Raw genomic sequence first — 20,070 nt, 5'->3', positions numbered from 1 at the left:
CTGACTCTGAGAAGACAGGTGCAGTTTTCACATATCTCTGAAATCTTATTATTTTCTATAAAACAAAGATATTTTAGTAATTTGTATTGATCTTCATGTCAGCAGGGCTGCGTGCTGGTGGGGGATAGCACTGGGCTGCCGATTTATTTTGCTTCCAATTCCCCATCAGGAGCAACATAAGGTGATTCCTCAAGAGCCAAGATCTGGGAAGCTGAGTATTTGTTCAATTTTTAGTGGTCTCATAAGGAATACGATGTCATAGTGTTCATTATTTAAAGCAGTTTCTTTCTCCAGTATTACTTTGGCCTTGACCAGGAAATAGAAAACCACCTGTCCCTAGTTAAGTGGGACCTTTCAGACTTCCACAAATTAAAGAAAGTCTTGCTAACTAAAAGTATATGTGACTATCATTTTGTCCCCCTTTTGGCCTTTTAACACCGCAATCTGTATCTGTATCACTGAACTCCAAAGGTGAGTACTGAATCTTTGGTGAAGTACAATCATTTGATGGTTTCCCCATACAACCAGATCACAAGTCAACATACCACTGTAAAAATTCAAAAAAGTTCTGAGTTGAGAAGTAACCGTGTGGTGAAAGTGTGACCAACCCACAATGTCTCATATTAAAAAGGTTGCACAAGTCTGTCGCATTCCAAACTCTCCCCCCCCCAAGTTTAAGCATGACTAATAGGAAGGATGTAGCCAACAAAGAAGCATACAAATTAGTCAAGTATAAGGCCAGCTAGGATTCTGTGTTAAACAATGCTCACACAAGCTCTGGTCACACTTTCAGTCCAGGGTGTCCGTTCTGGAGCGTGGATAGAGCAGAATCGTGGACATAGCTCCTGCCCAGCCTTTGTGCATTTCATGGGTTACATGAACAGCTCCTAGGCACATACAAACTGCACATATTGCAAGCAGGAAGAAGTGGTTGATTCAGTGAAGGGTCAATCTCAGAAAGGGAGGGATCCCCAGGGCCCAAACTTCCAGTGGGGCCAGGCCATGACAAAAACAAACTATACAGTGCAAAGGGGGCCCAATTAGGCATCTTGTCACAGATCCAAAGCCAGCTCTCAGTGGCTCTGGCCAAGCCAGGCTGGGCAAGGTGGGAAGAGGGCTGGTGGCAGGAGGCATGGGATTGGTCTCCTGCCTATCCATCTTCTGAAGCCTCCATCTCACCGTGTCTCATTAGCTGGCTGGCCATGAAACCTTCCCCCTGCAAGGAAGGTTAGCTACAGCTACGAATTTACATTATGGAGAAAATACTGACCTACCTTATAGGATTGTTTTCAGGTTTATAACATAACTGTATGCAACATTTAAGAACTAATTGTACTACATAAATAGCAAGCATAGGCATTCAGCCCTTCCATGCTGTGTTTGTATTCGAGAATTTGGAACAGAAGGTGAAAAGGTGACTGACCTGAAGATGGCTTCTGAGGTTGGGCTGGAACACAAGCACTTTCTTGTAATTAGGACCATTATTAAAGTTTGGCTTCTAGCTGAGCAAGAAATACAATACACTTTTTGGCAATGTTTCTGAGTGAAGGCCTTGTAGACTTTCAGAACACTTTGTCAGCCTCCCAAGCTCAATTTTTACAAAGCAAGAGGGCTAATATATTTTCCCCCCACATTCTTTCCACAGGTTATTAAAGAAAGGTGGGGTTTTTTGATGGTTGCCACTGATCTAATCCCAACGCTTTGAAACTGTAGCACTGCATGGCTGACTTTTATTTCCTTTTCATGTGGCTTTTTGAGCAACGGTCTGATTTTATCCGATCTGTATCTACCAGCAGCGTATAAATGGAATATCACGGATGTCCATCTCCTGGCTGATGACGGCATGGCAGGGAAGTGTTCCAACGAGAGTATTATTACAGCTTCCCAGAGGCTAATATTAAACAATGACTACCGCTGTCTAGTAAAAGGCATTAGTATGGGAAGGGGAGAATTTGAGCAACAGGGCTCTCAGGATTGAGCTTGGCATGGATTGCACCTGCAGCCCTGGTTACAGTTCTCTTCAACCAGATGCTGTTCCTTCGCCTCAATACAAACATATTAAAAAACCCTCGAAGCCTTGCACTAGAGAATCGGATGCTTCTAGCTACGTGTGGGTCTATCTGTCCTATACCCGACAGGCGCTCAGCTCAATAGGAAAGGCTGAGCATCGCTCTCCGATGACTAAACACGAGCCGCCAACTGCCAGACTAGCTTCAGTTGTAATTACAACTCAGAATTTAAACTCCTGTGCTCTGGAATAACAAACAGTTAAGCCAGGCTGCTAACAAGTCCCCCGAAAGGATATTTCGCATGTTTGTGGCCTATAAAGTTTTACATTTGAGAAATTTTTAAAAATGCCTGTCTGCCTGTGTGGAATGTTGGCTTTTTGGCACAAACTAAAAGGTTACTCCATGTAGGAAGCAGAGCCTTTCTTCTTAAGGTTTCGTAAGTCCTTTCTGTTTACTTTTTAAATTAATTAATATAGTGCTTGGGGGAAAGCTCCAGATGGATAGCTCTGGATATTCACCAGGCACACTACAGGGGAGTGGAAATGGCTGATAATTCACAAAGCAGCTCTGCTCCACGCAGGACAGGCCCGCAGATCTCATGATGTCCAAGGCTGCATGCCAAATGCTGCCCCTCTGTTCAATGATGTGCCAGTCTCTGCTCCTCCCACTCTCCAATAATTTCCCACAGCACTTTCCTCCCCTCCACACTTCATCTGTCTTTCTTCCTTTTTTAATCCAGGAAGGGAAAGAGCAATAATGGAGGCAAGTAGGTAGATGGATAGCCCCCAAGGTAACAACTTCAGTTGGCCTCATGGATGGCCTGGACTGGGCCCCACGATGACCAATGAGATCTAAGGTAGTTGGCAAGAGAGATTTCCAAGACTTAGGGCCCAATCCTATTCAACTTTTCAGCGCCGGTGCAGGTGCAATGCAGCCCCTAGGAAACGGAGTAAATGTTTCCTTACCTTGTGAAGGCTTCCATAACTACCCTCCTACGACAGGATGCAGTACGCACCCCATTGGCATGGCTACACCAGGGCTGGAAAGTTGTTTAGGATTGGGCCCTTAATCATTTTCCAGTGTCTGCATAATTGCTACCATCAGAATCAAAAATTGCTGGCCATTTCTGTGTTGCGTACTGACTTAACTATACCTCTTATGCAATTCTGCTTTTAGAACATTTGGGGCGCAATCCTAACCCCTTCTGTCAGTGCTTCCCAGTGCTGACATAAGGGCAACGCAGCTCTGAGGTAAGGGAACAAACATTCCCCTCCTTTGAAGAGGCCTCCGTGAGTGACACCCAACTGCAGGATGCAGCACACGTCCCATTGGCACCACTATGCCAATGCTGGAAAGCACTGACATAAGGGGTTAGGATTGCGCCCTTGGTTTGGTTGCATACACATGCTACTTATTTTTTATGTCCTGCTCCTTTGCAGTTCCAGAGTAAGAGGTTTACAGAGCAACTACAGCCATAGCCTGCACTTTTGTCTGGTTAGGGACAGAGCATGGATGGAAGTCAAAATAAAATAAAATATAAGAACATTGATGAACATTGTGGAAGTTTGGATGAAATTGGTTGAAAGGCACATGGATGCAACGCATAGTTTAAAATGTGTTTGTCTAAGGGCACAATCCTAACTCATTTTCCAGCTCTGACATAAGGACAATGGAGCCCTGAGGTAAGGGAACAAACATTGCCTTACCTTGAGGAGGCCTCCATGATTGCCCCCCAACTGCAAGATGCAGCCCATGCCCCACAGCACAGCTATGCCAGTGCTGGAAAGTTGGTTAGGACTGCACCCCAAGTCATACAATTTTACAAATAAATTTACAAAAAAATGAATAAATCTAAGTCATGTGTCCAGAAGGCCTGTTTTAACATACTTTTCCTAGCTAAGCAATTATAAAACCTGCAGATATTTAAAAGCGTAAACATATACTGCTGCTCTGGAAGAAGTGACAAACCCACACACATGAAAAGTTGGAAAGCCATCATCAGGTCTTAAATTTTTGCTGGCTTATATAGTATTGCAAGAAGAAAGTACTACCTTCCGTCTTGTTTAATTAACTACCCCACACTAAGTACATGTTCTATTGCAAGCAAAAGCAAAATGACAAGGCTTGGCTACTACTCTACTACCATCTAAGATCAGCCTCCAATGTGCAAACTTATGGCAATTTTCATTCACCAAAGGCATACTTAAAACTAGATGCCTTGAAAATTGCTCTTCAGTACTACATGTTTTTTTCCTTCCATGCCTTTTTTAAACAATCCATGTCAAAATGCAAGTGCATATGAACTGAAGATCCATTCTTAATCTAAACAGTTCCAAAGTCATTAACCATTTCGATTTACAAATATACTAGTAACTCTAAGGGAACTGATTTTCCAACAGCGAGATGCCTTTTAAAAAGGGATCTCCCCCTAATCCCCCTCTAAAAATACCATAACCATTAGTTAGTCAAAAGTCTAGTCTCTCTATAGAAATGTTTAACGTTGCTTCCTATTTCTGCAAATTCAGAGAAACTATCTACATGTGAAACACTATTGTCCACTGCAGTTTACTCAACAAAGCAAAATTCAAGGCTTTGGCTTAAAATAAGCCTTGAGGGAAGGAAAAAATCCAGATTCAAAGTTTTTTGCTCAGACATACAGCAAAACTCTACCAACAGGTGCACAGATGCACTCAGATTTCACAAGAAGAGCATTTGAGGGGATCAAGAGCTGAAAATGCTAAAGCCTGGAAGAGGACTATTCTACAGGTCTATCATTCTGACCTTACTTTCTGACACAGTAAGTCACAGCAAGGTGATTTCACCACAGCATTTTAACATGGTGGATACTTCAATTAGATTGCACCCTCAAGAGACATGAATGGGTTCTGTGAAAGAATCTTTCTGGAAGTTCATCCTGATGGGGTACACAACCCATTCACATTGGGGAAGAGTACAGTCAAGTGGACCTGCAGATGTTCAAATTATGCAATAAAAGCAGGAATTTGAGAAGAAGCCCTTAATGCCTAGTGCTGCAACGCAATGTACCTAAGGGCCCAATCCTATCCAGTTTTCCAGTGCTGGTGCAGCTGTGCTAATGGGGTGTGTGCTGCATCCTACAGTGGAGAGGCATTCACAGAGGCCTCCTCAAGGTATGGTAACATCTGTTCCCTTACCTGGTGCCTGCACTAGTGCTGGAAAGTTGGATAGGATTGGGCCCGATAGCACACAGTTTACCTACCTATTTCCCCACACCACCCCACCGCTGGTTGATACTAAGACAACTCACAAATCATTCATATAATTCCTTGAGCCAGCAGAAAGGCACATTTTGGTCAGCCGTGGCTAGTTCAGTTAAATCAGTATTTATTTTGAATAGTTAGGTGCAATTTGGCACGTATCTTATGAATAGCTGGCATATAATTTATGAATAGTTATATGCCAACTTTCGAGTTCGGTCTTGAACCACTCATGCTTCATTGGCTAACCACCAATTAAACACATGACAACAAGAACAATGTTAACAACCCCAAACAAATAGAGAAAGAGGCAGCAAATAAGAAAATGCTGAAATGAGCAAACAAAGAGATATATACAAGAAGGAACAGAGCCAACAAAGTCAACTAGCACTTATGTCTTGACCACTATTTTAGCTTGGCAATGACAAGAAGCATTTTGTCATTTTCCAACACATCTTATCTTTAGGCTACATTACTCTCTAAGTAAATATTGCAGGTTTGTTTACATGCACACATCCCTTCCAGGATCAATGCACTCATGAGATGCAATGACGGAATCTACTGCCTTGCTAAATGTAATGGTTCATTAGCTCTGCATATTGAAGACATGGTGAAGTTTCATTCAATGAAAATGAAGATCGCCACCAAGATTAGAGTAATATTCTGGCCTATACCAATTTACTGCACTCCGTTTACCATTCCCCCTTTCCACATATGATGATATAAAAAGATATATAAATAAAAATGACCTCTGCTTGCCATCAAAACAGCACAGAGCATAGCTCCTTTGAAGGCTCACCCCACTGTGTTGGACACTAGTAATCATCTTAACATCACATCTCCAATTCACCCACCAGCACCACAGTAAACATTCATTACAGAGAGCCAACAAACACTGCACATTCCATGCAGTTCTAAAGACAATGATAACCTTCCATTAACAGAAAAGGAGTGGTTTGTTTTCAGTTTACTCTGACAGAGGCTACCCAGAGATACAACCAGGAAAACGTTCATGCAACTAGCTATCTTAGGTTGCAATCCTATACCCACTCTCCTGGGACTAAATCCTGCTGAAAACAATGGGACAGTGTTTCTCAAACTGAGAGTCAGGACTCACTAGGTGAGTCATGAGCCAATTTCAGGTGGGTCCCCATTCATTTCAATATTTTATTTTTAATATATTAGACTTGATACCACCATGGTATGTGACTGCATTTGGGGAAATGTGACTGACCTTTACTTTGAACAAGCTAGTGTATATTCTTTTAACAATGATAGTATATGGGACTTACTCCTGGGTAAGTGTGGGTAGGATTGCAGCCTAGGATTGTTAAAAATGTCCCTGCTTGATAATGTCACTTCTGGTCATGACATCACTACCAGTGGGTCCTGACAGATTCTCATTCTAAAAAGTGGGTCCCAGGGCTAAATGTGTGAGAACCACTGCTCTACTAGAAATATTGTGAATGTGGAGTAGAAAATATTTCTAATAAATAAATGGCCATGGAACTCATTGTCTCATCTAGCGCAAGACCCAACGGTTATGTGTTTCATTTATCAGGTTTTTTTTTATCCTTTATAATTAAGGCTCATCACTCCTAAGCCAGCATCTTTGGATACTGGTGTTAAAAACAAATTTTGAAGAGCAGTACAAATTACTAAAATTGTTTTATAGAAAATAAGATTTCAGTGATATGTGAAAACTGCACTTGTCTTCTCAGAGTCAAATACAGTGATATTTTGATCACTGACAGTATTTTGATCATTTTACTGAGAATTTACTAACATATCTCCATCCTTGGAGGAAAAGGTAATGCCGTTTGATTTCTGAATGACTATATAGCACTACATTGACATATTACAATCACAAAACGGTAGTAAGTACAATAAGTTCATTTACACTGCATCTTAAATATGGCAACTGCCTCAGTTTGTAGGGTTACACAGATAGCATTAGCCAAGTCTGGTGCAACATTTGTATTCTTCCCTCCCACCCCATCCTGAGTTCATATGTATATTACTCTGAACTTTGGATGGAAAGGGGAAACAGATTCTGGGAGAAAGGAACCAATGACACACACAAAACAGGTCAGCGTCTGAACAAGTGCCAAGCTCCCTTCCTCCCCAGAGTCACTTCAAAATTACTTTTGCAATGTATTTTGTTTTCTTTTAAAATTAAAGAAAAAGCTCACACACTTATATGATAATTATTGGGTGCAACCCCATGATAAAATTATGGAAGAATTTATCAGAAATTGTGTCACAAAGAACTCTCATGAGTAAGCAAGTAAGCTTCAAAATGCCTTTAGCTTACACCCCAGAATTTGTAAAAATAAAGAACTGAAACACAGTGTATATAGGTGAACTGAAGGACAGTCAAAAAGACCTGGCAGCATATCTGCTGTTCCACTTACGGATGAATTTGCAGCTATCATACAGACTGCCTTAAAAAGTAGCAATATAAACATTAACTGATCATGTGTGCACAGCAAACACACAGAGAGAGAGAGAGAGAGAGAGAGAGAGAGAGAGAGAGAGAGAGAGAGAGAGAGAGAGAGAGAGAGAGAGATCTCCAAACAGTTATTTTACTTTCTTTAGCCACACTGCATTTATGGACTATAGATAATGTATAAAACAGAATAATCTTTACAATGTTAATTAAGATCCACATTTGTAGTTAAATATCCATCATTCAAAGAACAGAATGAAATCTTAATATAGCAATGGCAAGCAGCTTCCAAACATCTTTGCAGAGTTTGACCGTTTGTGAAATAGCCTGGCAATTTCAGCTCAATTAGTAATAAATCTCCTATATAACATGATGGTAGGCAAACAAAACTTCATACATCGGCAGTGGAGTGTGGTATTGGCCAAGACTGGACAGCTTCTGCTTTGTCAGGATCTGTCCCTATCCCATCTTTGGAGATTGTATCCACTTCATCACAGAACAAACTGCATTCTGCTGGTTTCACTTTTAGATTGCCCTAGTGCAGCTTCTCCAGCACAGCCTTCAGTTTCTGCTCATCAAATGATATCCCAGTAACAACTATATCATCAAGGTACGCCAGGCAAGATGTAGCCTGTAGATGTGCCAATTTGTATGGGCTAATATACTGACCATTAGCCTTTGAAATGTGCCTATGACACATTGAGTCTCTGCTTGGTAGTGAAGGCTGGTTTGGGGCAGTATTCAGGATGCACTTCTACTTGCAAGTACAGATGGGGCATCTTTATCCACAGATTCAGCCTCTGGCAGAATCAATCCATTTGGATTTGGTGTATTTTGGCAAAAACCAGAAGTCATCAACCAAACAGTCCGGTTGCACGTGGCCTCTACGATGCTCAGAAAAGTTCCAGTCATATTCAGAGCAAAGGTGGGCTCCAAAAACTGTCGATTCTGTTATCTGCAGTTTTCACTATCAGTGGGGGGTGGGAATGGAACCTTTATGGATAAAGAGGCTCCACCTGTACCCACCTGCCAGATCCCAGGAGCAGCATATACCCACACTTGCAAGTATATCCAAGGTATCATCAGGCAAAGTTAGGCATCATTCATATTTATCATTCAACTGTTGATAGTCCATACTAATTTGTGTTCCCCCATCTTTCTTCCCTACCAGGACAACTGTCCAACTGAGGGTGCAATCCTAACCCCTTATGTCAGTGCTTTCCAGCACTGGCATAGTGGTGCCAATGGGACATGTGCTGCATCCTGCAGTTGGGTGTCACTCACGGAGGCCTCCTCAAAGTAAGGGAATGTTTGTTCCCTTACCTTAGAGCTGCAATGCCCTTATGTCAGTGCTGGAAAGCACTGACATAAGGGGTTAGGATTGCTCCCTCAAGGACTTACAGAAGGCTGAATAATGCCTCTATCAGCTATTGCAGTTCCTCATTGAAGTCTGACAGAGTGTATTGATATTCTTTGAGACGCGAGTCTAACAGGTCTTGTATTTCCTGTCTTGATCTGGCGTTTTGTCAACCCAGTGCATCCCAAGTCATCATCTCTTGTGGAGATGACATCACAAGAATCTTCTAGCAACTTCTTGACTCCTTATAAGAGGCGACTAAACAGCCACCGGGTAGATGGGACTCGTCAGCCTGGGAAGGCAGCTCATCTGAGATAAGGAAAACTCTGATCCCAAACCTCCACTGCCTTGTGGCTACATCCAGTTATGGAAAAGGCTTCAGGAGTCAACCTCAAGGCAAAATCCGGAGCCGGAGTCCCTGAGGCAGTTCATGGCTGAACACAGTCACGTTCTGGCAACTCCTGCAATGTCGCTGGAACCAACCGTATTGGCTTCTGCCTTTCCATTGGACCATTTCAGCGACGTGGAGAGGGGGGATTTGCTGCATGGGTAACAGCCTATCCTCCATACCTACTTTACCCAGGCTTCGCGCTCTGGAGAGGACACTGTTCCAGAACCACCATTCAGAGCGTGACACCATAGTCTTTCGAGACTGAAGGATGCCAACAACAATAGTTGTTTGGGGGACAGATTCTTTTTCCTTAACTCCAACTTTTGTACAGAGTCTTCAACCTGCCAATTGCCCTTTGTCCTGTCATTAGTATTGGTGTTTGTTGTGTAGATAAGACCAGAGTATTATCTGGTTGCACCGCAAAAATTTCAGGTGGCAAATCTGCATACATCACCATGTCTGGATGGAATGATCTCAGGTTCATGTCAATACACAGTTTGGGACTCTGTGGTCACGCTGGCTACTACTTACATTGAGACATAGCCTCTCTGGCTCTGGTTAGGGCCACAGGAAACTCACGTTCCCTAATGGTGTGGGTTCAAACATGCCTTCCCCGCCTTCTGTGAGGTTTTGCCCTCAAGCTTTGGGACCTCATTCCAGTTATTTACATGTGCAGCTCACTCAAAATTATTTATCCAGCTGGCCAGCTTTAGCCATTTCCCGGACATGGGTCTGGCAAGACGATAGCCATCCACAGCTCTCTGTCACCACTGCCACGTTCAGTTCCACTTGTATTGCCTGGAGACGTACTCTGGATATTGGATAATCATTTCCATTTATTGCGCAATTCAGCACCAGCGTACCCATCTGGAACACCACCTCTTGCATCAGTGTAGTATGAGGGCAAATCAGTAGTGTGCCTGTACAACTAAGATTGGAGGCAAGTAAAGAAGGTACTTAAGTACTATCAACCTCTAGATAGGGGTAGGCAACCTATAGCCTACAGCCTGGATCTGGCCTGCCATTCAAAATTATCCAGCCTTCATTTGAGCATGCTCCTCTGTCTGGGCATCCATCTCTCTGCACCACCTCTTTTGTCTTAGCTCTATGGCAGGGGTGCTCAATAGGTGGATTGCGATCTACTGGTAGATTGCGAGGCAAAATGAGTAGATCGCGGAGTGCCGACCCCCCCCCCCTTCAGGTGCCTCTGGGAGGAAACGCCGGGAGTAAGGCCCATTGTACTCAATGGGGCTTAGTCCCAGGTAAGTGTGGCTAGGATTGCAGCCTCATAGCCTAATCCTAGGCATGTCTACTCAGGAGTAAGTCCTGTTATACTCAGTGGGGCTCAAGGTACACCAACATACATTGTACACATAAATGTTATATGTTATGATGGTGCGAACATTGTAAAAAAAACTCTGGTAGATCTCCGGGCCTTGCTGGGTTTCAAAGTAGCTCTCGAGCCAAAAAAGTGTGAGCACCCCTGCTCTATGGTCTAATCAGGAGGTTTGTACATGTGTACTGAATGCCCATACATTCCTACTATTGACAGACCTGACATCTGGCCCCTATGCAGAAGAAGGTTACTGATCTCTGTTCTACGTTAACAGTGGTGGATTCCAGCAATCACACTAACACCTTGTTAACCACAACAGATGATTTAATAGGGTAACTTAGACAGGGAAGCTTGCGAACACCTGGGAGTGGGATATGACAACAGGATCCAAAAAAATGTAAATAAAACTGTGGTTGCCTGTTCAATAGAAGGCCCTACAGGTACAAACATATACTAGGCACTCATTTTCTGGAGCTTCCCTAGCACAACCTGTGCAATCACAGACTACCTTTACTTCTTCTCTGCAAGCAAGAAACTTGTTCTTGTTGGGTTTTCACTAGCTCCTCAGAGTCCTGTTCCTGGACCATCAGAGTCCTCACTCTTCTAATCCCTTCCTTTTTACAGTTCTTCCTCCCTCCCACCTTCTCCTTGTCAGCCTCTTTCATCCCTCCCAGGTAAGTATTACTAGTCAAACAGGGGCCACTGGGAAGTGTATTCCCTAGACTCAGCAGTCCCACTACAGCAGCACTTGACACAAAGATGCACTCATGGCTTTAAATATTGAGTGCTTTCTACATTTTTTCCCACTGTCTTATTTTGTGTAGCTGTAATTTTCTTGAAAACTTTGAAAAGGCTACAGAGAAACAAAACAGCAAAAGGGACAACTGATATACCCAGCATGAATTAAGCAAATGTTTCTGGACACTTGTTCAAATTGGTTGAAATTTTTTTGATGCCACTACCTATGTCTAAGAAATATCCCACTAAATAAAACCCTGAGAGCAAGCCAAGTGAGTTCATGATAATAAGGTGACTATATTCAATGATTGTGCTAGCTCTCCAATGCACGGGTCAGAGGGTCCGTGCATGAGAGATGCTGAATCCTGCTCCAGAGGATCTCTAAGTTTTTGGAGTAAAAGGAGCTCCCATTGAGAAATGACAACTGGAAAAGACAATTGCAAAATACTGCCTGCAATTCCACTCTTTGACTCTATTAACTGCTAAGACTCATGGATAATATTACACCCAACTTATGCCATGAAGACCTGTGAAGTCCTTTCTTTTACAGTATATAAATATTTCACCATCACATTATAGTCAGCAAGTAGCCTTTAACTTTAATAGCCACATGCACACTCCCACTAATTGCACTGACAATAATTTGCAGCCTCCCTTAGTAATGGAAATTATGTAAATATTTGTAAGAACAAAATTTCAACATGATACAAAGTGTTGTTGCCAATAATCTAGGCCAGGGGTGTCCAAACATTTTGGCAGGAGGGCCACATCATCTTTCTGACACTGTCAGGGAGGGCCAGGGAAAAAAGAATTAATTTACATTTAAAATTTGAATAAATTTACATAAATGAATTTATTATAGATGGAACTTATATGAATGAATGGTATTGCAGTAGCTCAAGGCCTATAAAAGGCCTTGCACAAAGCAAGGCCAGCCTTTCCTTCACTGCCACTGCTATATCACAGACGTGAAACAGCAAATAATGGAGGGAGTCCTCATCCCACAGCTCAGGTGAGAGGTTGAACAGTCGTCTCACGCTGAGAGCAGTTGCATCGGGCCAGCATGGGCTCCAGCAAGTCTCTGGAGGGCCAGAGGCTCATTGGAGACTGGGGGCTCCCCAAGGGCTGGATTAAGAGCCCCTGAGGGCCGCAAGTGGCCCCCGGGCTGGGGTTTGGGCACCCCAGATCTAGGCCAAACTTTCCTTTTCTACTTGTCACCTGTACAGCAAAGGTCTCCACACTCATGTATAAGGCTGATGTATGTAGCTATTTGAATTTTTAAGATACATAATCCTAACATATACATTTAATTTTGGCAGCAGCTTTTTGTGAACAGTTTGCCAACAATACCCATGCTTTGGTATGCCTGTGCTTCTAAAGACTACTGTATTTATACATAAAAATGATTTTACTCAGGAAAAAAATCTGCAGGTGGACATTATTATTATAGGTGTGCACTGCTTGACAGGGATATGTTCAGTCCCTGTTGTTATGCGATTAGGTCGTTAAGTGAACATTCAGTCACAATCTTTGTTGTGTAAGCAGACAATCCCTGCCAGACACTAGCTGGCTACACAGGCTACTGGAAGATTGCCTCTTCTTTGCATTAAAACCTCTTTGTTGGGTAAACAGACAGTCTGCTGCAGGTTATGGGAGACCTCTGTTTGGACCACCATCGCATATGCGGTCTGTCATATATGGAAGATTGTTAAACGGTGCATGCCTATATTCATATAGCATCACTTAAGAACTGACTTAAGAACTGCTCCCTCTCTTGAAACTTTCCGGCAAGGCCTGAAGGCTCTTCTGTTTAGACAAGACTTCTCAGTTCCTGGCCTTTTTAACATCTTTTAATACCTTTTTAACACCTGGTTACAGGCCTGATCCTTTTATAATTTGCTGCTCTGTGCTCTTTTTTTGACTACTTTTTATCTGACTACTGTTTTTAATGATGTGTTGTTAATATGCTTTTATCTGGTTTTAAATTATGTTTTTTCATTTGTTTTAACCTTTGCTGTAAGCCGCCTTGAGTCCCTCTGGGGAGAAAGGCGGGGCAAAAATAAAGTTAATAATAATAATAAATTAATATAGCATCATCAAGATACACGACACTGAACAATGTAATAATGGAAGCAAAGATGACAGGTGTCTGCCCCACAGAGCTTACAATCCAAATCTCTACTGTGGAAGAAGGAAGTGGAGAAGAGAAAAGAAGACGGAGGAGAAAAAAGCAGGGTTAAGGTAAAGACTAGTCACAAGTGCAGTTATGTATTCATTGTGAATTTGGAGGACGGATCTGAAGGGAGGGAGACATAATACAAATGTGTGTTCAGAGCTGGATTTCCAAGCAGCAAGGGTAAAAAAACAACAGCAGGAGACTTTGGAACAGTTGCTATAGTTTCAAGCTAAATTCTCACAGCACAAGGCTCACTATGTATGTTCAATGATGCTTACTCCCAGGAAAGAGTGTAGGGAGGGTTGCAGCACTAGTGGCCTGTTTTTAACAAACAGGAGTCTACAAGTTATAGATAAACAAAATATACCAGAGATGCACAATAAACAGACACTCCCACCCTACCATCCAAAAGAGCAGTGAAAACAGTTAAGGCAAGCATTAGGAAACTTGCAATGCAAGCCTATGCAGTTCAGAAGTAAGTCATTATGTGTTCAATGGACTTACTCCAGGACAATGACTTTGGTCTAGCCTAAAATTCTCTAATAATTATATCATTAGTTCAAAGTACCCACAGCAACTCATCATTTCTATAGTAAAAGGGCTTTTAAAAAGCTCTCCCTTTGACACAGTCTGCACCAAAATTTGTGAAAGGCACGCAGAGATCCAAATGTGCGCAAAACAGAAAGAAAACAGAACACACATGTTCAGGCTGGCATTGACAACCAAAGACGTGCAACAAAGGCGCGCACATTCTAATTGCCAATTTCAACTGCATGCATCTACGTGTACTCAGTGTTGGCATTTTCAAAACACAGTGGCTGCCATATTCTTTATTTGGATAACTATTACCCCACAGCTGTGCTGTCTGATATTCTGGCACTCCCAATGCAGTTTTGTCCCAGATGAAGAAGATAATGTAACTTGCTGTAATTAAAAACAACAACAACTAAATGATAGTAGACACGGTCCATGCTTTATCATCCCAGTTCTGAAATAGAGGAAGAACTTGAGTTTAACTTAGAAGTTGTGTTTAGATTTGCTTGTGATAGTCGCACAATTAAAGGAACGGATGTTTTGAAATGCTGGATTGTTTACTTTCTGAAGCAGTGGTTTTCAAACTTTTAGCACTGGGATCCACTTTTTAGAATGAGAATCTGTCAGGACCTGCCAGAACTGATGTCGTGACCGGAAGTGACATCATCAAGCAGGAAAATTTGTAACCACCCTAGGCTACAATCCTACCCACACTTACCCAGGAGTAAGTCCCATGTACTATCATTGTTAAACGAATATACACAGTAGCTTGTTCAAAGTACAGGCCTGGAACATTTCCCCCAATGCAGTCACATGCCATGGGCGCATCAAGTCTAATATATTAAAAAAAAATTTGAAATGACTGGGGACCCACCTGAAATGGGCTCACGACCCACCTAGTCCCACAGTTTAGGAAACACTGTTCTGGAGGATTGTGACTCAGGCTGCAATCCTATCCACACTTTCCTGCGAGTAAGCTCCATTGACACTAATGGGGCTTACTTCTGAGTAGACAGGCATAGGATTGGGCTCTAGCACATGGGGTCGTTCCACTGTCCCCCCCAAACTGTCATCCCTATGCCAAATCTGGCCACCACGCCAGGCGCAACCCGCTGATCAGCAGCAGCTCATCCTAGGCCAGATGTGGAAGGGCTGCAGGAGCAACAGCTGCCAGACCAGGCAGTTGCTCCCAGCCAGATAACCCAAGGCCAGGGCTGGAACTTCTGAACTACACCTTCCCGGAGCGGAGCTCCAAAGCCATCGCAGCCAGCAGAGGCTTTGGTTGCAAACTCTATTCTTCAGCATGCCAAGAGAAAAGGAGGGGGGAGAGAACTTTTTCGCTGCCACCTCCCTCGGGGTGCAAAACTTCGCGATCCAACTTCTTGAGCAGTGTTTACAAGTGCCATTCGCAGGCAAGGCACCCATCAAGGGGGGGGGGAGCAGCGAAGAGGGGCCAGGCGAGGCGAGACCCCCCACCCAGGAGGAGGAGGAGAAGCCTACCTGTGCCCCACACCAGCGGGTGCGCGATGCTGTTCAGGAGCGCCCAGCATAAGAGGCGCGGGGGCAGCCAGCTCATGGTCAGTCCTCTCGCCGCTGCTGCTGCTGCTGCGTCGAGGCGCACGGAGGGCGGCCCCAGCCTGGAGGGGGCAAGTGCGGGGCCCGGGGAAGCCGAGAGGCCCCGGCAGAGAAGGAGGCGGCGGCCGGAGGAGCAGCTGCGGCTGGGCGGCTTCTGGCCGGGCGTGTGACTCACTCCCCTCCACTGCCGCAGCCTGCAGGGGAAACAGGAAACCTGCAAAGTTCGCCAACAGCTGGGCAGGACTTTTGCGCTCTTACAGTAGTTCCTTCTCGGGCCCGCTCCCCGCCCCCCGCCTGTCAATCACCGGCCCGGGCGGCCCACCCCCCTTCTCTTCCACTCCCCCCTCCCTCGCGCTGCTGCTGCTGCTGCTGGGGGGTGGAAAGCGGCAGCTGCAGAGGAAACCACCGCTGGGTTCTCACGCGCTTGGCTCGCCCCTGCACTCGAGCTCCTCGCTGCTGATCGGATGTGGGAGGGGGGGCTGCATTCACCCCAGCTGGAAGGTGCATGGGAGGATCTGATCACGCCCGACACATGCCTGGGACAGTTTGCATAGGGCGGCACAGACATAGGCAGGGCTGGCCCAGCCCTGTGCCCCACTGAGGCTGTGGCAGGAGGCACCCACCTCTGCCCACTATCAGATTTGGGGCTGGGGTGTTCTATCTGTGGGTTACATTCATCCCATCTCTAGTGCAGGTGAGAGGATCGCATGTTCACACATGACACTCTGGGAGAGTTTCTACACTACATTCAGGCTGTCCTAGCCCTGTGGCCCACTGAGGCTGTGGCCTCAGGCAGCACAGTGGCAGGAGACACCCACCTCTGCTCACTCTCGCTCCTTGTTATTGAATCTGGTGCTGGGGGTTGCATTCATTCCATCTCTAATGCAAGGGTCTCATGGGATAGTTTGCATAGTACATACCTAAGCAGGGCTGGCCCAGCCCTGTGGCCAACTAAGGCTGTTGCCTCAGGCAGCAGATTGGGAGGAGTCACCCACCTCTTCCCACTCTCTGAATTGGAAAAGCGGGGTGGGAGAAGAAGAGGAAATGTGGATGAAGGGAGCATGCCCCCCCCCTTCCAATTCAAGGAGCTAGAAAATTCTGAGGCCTTAGGAGTGGTCCTCAACAGGTGGGAAAGCCTGGCCTCTGAGTGGCCCACTTGGAGGCAGGCTGTGCAGCATGGCCTTTCCCAGTTTGAAGAGACACTTTGTCAACAGTCTGAGGCTAAGAGGCAAAGAAGGAAGGCCCATATCCAGGGAGACAGACCAGGGACAGACTGCACTTGCTCCCAGTGTGGAAGGGATTGTCACTCCCGAATTGGCCTTTTCAGCCACACTAGACGCGGTTCCAGAACCACCTTTCAGAGCACGATACCATAGTCTTTCGAGACTGAAAGTTGCCAACGAGCTAGAAAAGGAGAGGTTGGCACACCTCCAGGTTAGAGAGAATAGCTTGCAACACTCTGCCTCCTATCCCCTAAGAAGCTGCTTTCCACAGCAGCCATTTTCAAGCACTGTGCCATGGCACATTGGTGTGCCGTGAATGGTTCCCAGGTGTGCCGCGGGAATTTGGGAGCGGGTCATTTATTAGTGGGGTCATTAGGGATGTGAGCCCCTCATTGATAGCACAGTGTGCCTTGTCAATTCTCAAAAAACAGGTGGTGTGCCTTGACCATTTTAGTGCCTTGCCAGTGTGCCACAGGATGTAAAAGGGTGAAAATCACTGTTCTATGGTCAGGCACTCCTGCTCAGTATCAAGGCCTCTAAGAGGAATGTTGTCAGGGAGTACACATTTCTTTAGGGCCTCTTCCCAAAGGGAGAGGGGTGAAACTGGGTGGGGGAAGAGTGGCAACAGTTGTGTGTGAATTGGTGGAGATGAGGAGGCAAAACTAGGTGGGGAGGGTGGCAACGTGTCTCTGGTGCCAAGGTCTACTGGGCTTCCCTACATGGAGCCCAAGTCTACCTGCCCAGTAGACCTAGTCCCCTGGTCAGGCTGGCCTACATCGTTGCTCTCCATGAGGCCAGCTGAAATCCCAGGAAATTTCTGGGCCCCCTCCTTTGGTTTCTGGGCCCCCTTTCCACCAGGGTACAATTTACCACCTGCATTCCCCTCTAATGGGCCCTGCTCAGTATTGTTGATTTACAATGACAGGCAGTGGCTTTCTAGGAACCTGGAGATGCTAGGAACTGTACTTGGGACCTTGTGGAATGTAAAATATGGGCTCTACCATTGTATTATGGTCCTTTCCTTGTAGTGCAGCTCTCTACAGTGTGTGCCATAGAATGTCACCTGGACCATACATCTAACCCAGTGGTTCCCAGACTTTCTCTTTTAATGGTGCCCCTCGGCCAATTGTAATTTTTTCATGGCACCTCCTGCTGCGAACAATTAACAGGTGGAATGGGAACAAGGCCTTGTCCCTGCCCTCCTTGGGTTTATTCGACCTTCTGTATTCTAAATGTGTATGGCTTCTTAGCAGAACATCAGATGAATGCATGGAGTTTGCATACAATGTTGCATGCAATGCATGCAATGCATTACATGCACTGGAACAGGGCCAGATATGATCCCTCCCCTTCCACATATTCATTGCCTATCTGTATGTCATTTGCACATGACTTACACTGAAGGCTTATTAAACTATCTATAGTCATTTCTCCTGAGGGCTTATTAAACTATCTATAGCCAGGTTATGTTAATGGATTTTAAATCTAGGTGGATATAGCACTTCCTGCTAGTCTAGTAAGTACAGTACTTATCCCTGGATTTTGTACCTGGAATACCATTCAGTTCTGGTCCATAAGTCTGTTTTTTCACACTAGCCTGAATATAGACATTTCACACTAGACGTTGTAGCAGCTCTTAACACTTGCCATGGTTCCTATCCCAATTGTAGGCTCCACTGTGCACTATTTACATTTTTTCTAGAAGCTTCAACTGAACTTCAACTGAAGATTTTTTTTTTTAAATGCAAATACCATGCAAGGCACACTTGATAAGGAGAGGAACCATAGCAAGAGTTGAGAACTAAAGTCCCTTTATCTGCCTGTTGCGGTTTTGTGGCATGTTGTGCCCCTGCCCCCATGATATTTAAAAGGAAAGACAAGGTCCAAACTCACACATTCATCATGACATGTGGTTTGGCCGCAGATGGGTTTGCATCACTATGGTTTGCATCACCCCCGTGACTGACCTCATCCCGTACCAGACCATACAGATGAAATTACAATATCATATGCACAGTCTAAGTGCAGTTGCATCACTAGGGTTGGTGTCACCCCTATTAACTTTATTTTAAGATATAACAGTACAGGTCCCCCAACAAATCAGTAACCAATAAAAAACCAGTGGCCAACCTGATGGCACTCACACAACTGCATAAGAGTTCTAGTATTAGTTCTGATCCATGGAAATGAGAGCTGACTCATACTAACACTTTATTGGTTCTGCACTCCCTGGTGACACCACTGCTTGGCCAGAAGGGAAAAGTGAAATCAGAGTAATATCCCATGTTTCTCCTTTTACTGTATAATGCATGCTTGCACATGACTAGCCTGAAATTCAGCCTTCCTACATAGAAGTGCAACACTTTCACAGGCTTGTCATTGTCCAGGTCTGGCAGCTGGCCTACATAACAAAATTCTAGCCAGGTGGCAACCATTGCTAAAAAGAATTTACTTATGCCTGCAGAGAAAATACCAAGATAAAAAAAAAGATAAAGAAAATAATTTCTTGCTAAGGGAGGGATTCACTGACCATGTATATCTCAACATTTCAAGAGCTCAGTATTCTAGAACAATAGTTTCATCTCAGATTGATTTCACACAGGCCAACACACATTTTGCTTCCTTAAACGTTACACCAATTCCTGGGTATATTTGGGGTGCTGATTCCAAAAATGGCATCCGTTTTGCCCTATCACGTCTAGTTTTGCATCCGTTTTGCACTATCACGTCTAGTTTTGGAGACACAGCATAGCCTCTTTAGTGAATGGTTCAAGCAGCTTCCTCATGAGGAAGCCTACACCATGGCTTTGTCATGAGGAAGCTGCTTGAATCATTCACTAATGAGGCGATACTATATCTCCAAAACTAGACGTGATAGTGCAAAACGGATGCCATTTTTGGAATTGGCACCCCAAATTCATATCAAACCACCATAAAGTTTGGGAAAAACTTTTCTGACCCTCAATTTTGTAGGCCTGTGTTTTCAGTCTTTCTGCCATTCAGCAGTTAAATGGCTGTTTAGCCACAATTTGTCTTACACTTAGTT

At 44.4% G+C, this 20,070-nt stretch overlaps 1 protein-coding gene and 1 pseudogene across 1 annotated transcript in view; both read right to left on the bottom strand.

Moving 5' to 3' along the window:
• Window positions 1-16,015, bottom strand: part of TGFBR2 (transforming growth factor beta receptor 2) — a 67,565-nt gene extending 51,550 nt beyond the window's left edge. Inside the window, exon 1 of the mRNA XM_066628361.1 lies at window positions 15,727-16,015. Within this exon, the coding sequence (XP_066484458.1) occupies window positions 15,727-15,802 (76 nt within the window). The 5' untranslated portion in view covers window positions 15,803-16,015. The remainder of the gene's footprint in view (window positions 1-15,726) is intronic.
• LOC136652226 (zinc finger protein 420-like) overlaps window positions 1-20,070 on the bottom strand; it is a 398,747-nt pseudogene that overhangs the window by 315,258 nt on the left and 63,419 nt on the right.

This window comes from Tiliqua scincoides, chromosome 5, assembly GCF_035046505.1.
Source record: "Tiliqua scincoides isolate rTilSci1 chromosome 5, rTilSci1.hap2, whole genome shotgun sequence".
NCBI lineage: Eukaryota > Metazoa > Chordata > Lepidosauria > Squamata > Scincidae > Tiliqua > Tiliqua scincoides.
Note: the sequence above shows the minus strand (reverse complement) of the source record. Positions and strands in the feature narration are given on the sequence as shown.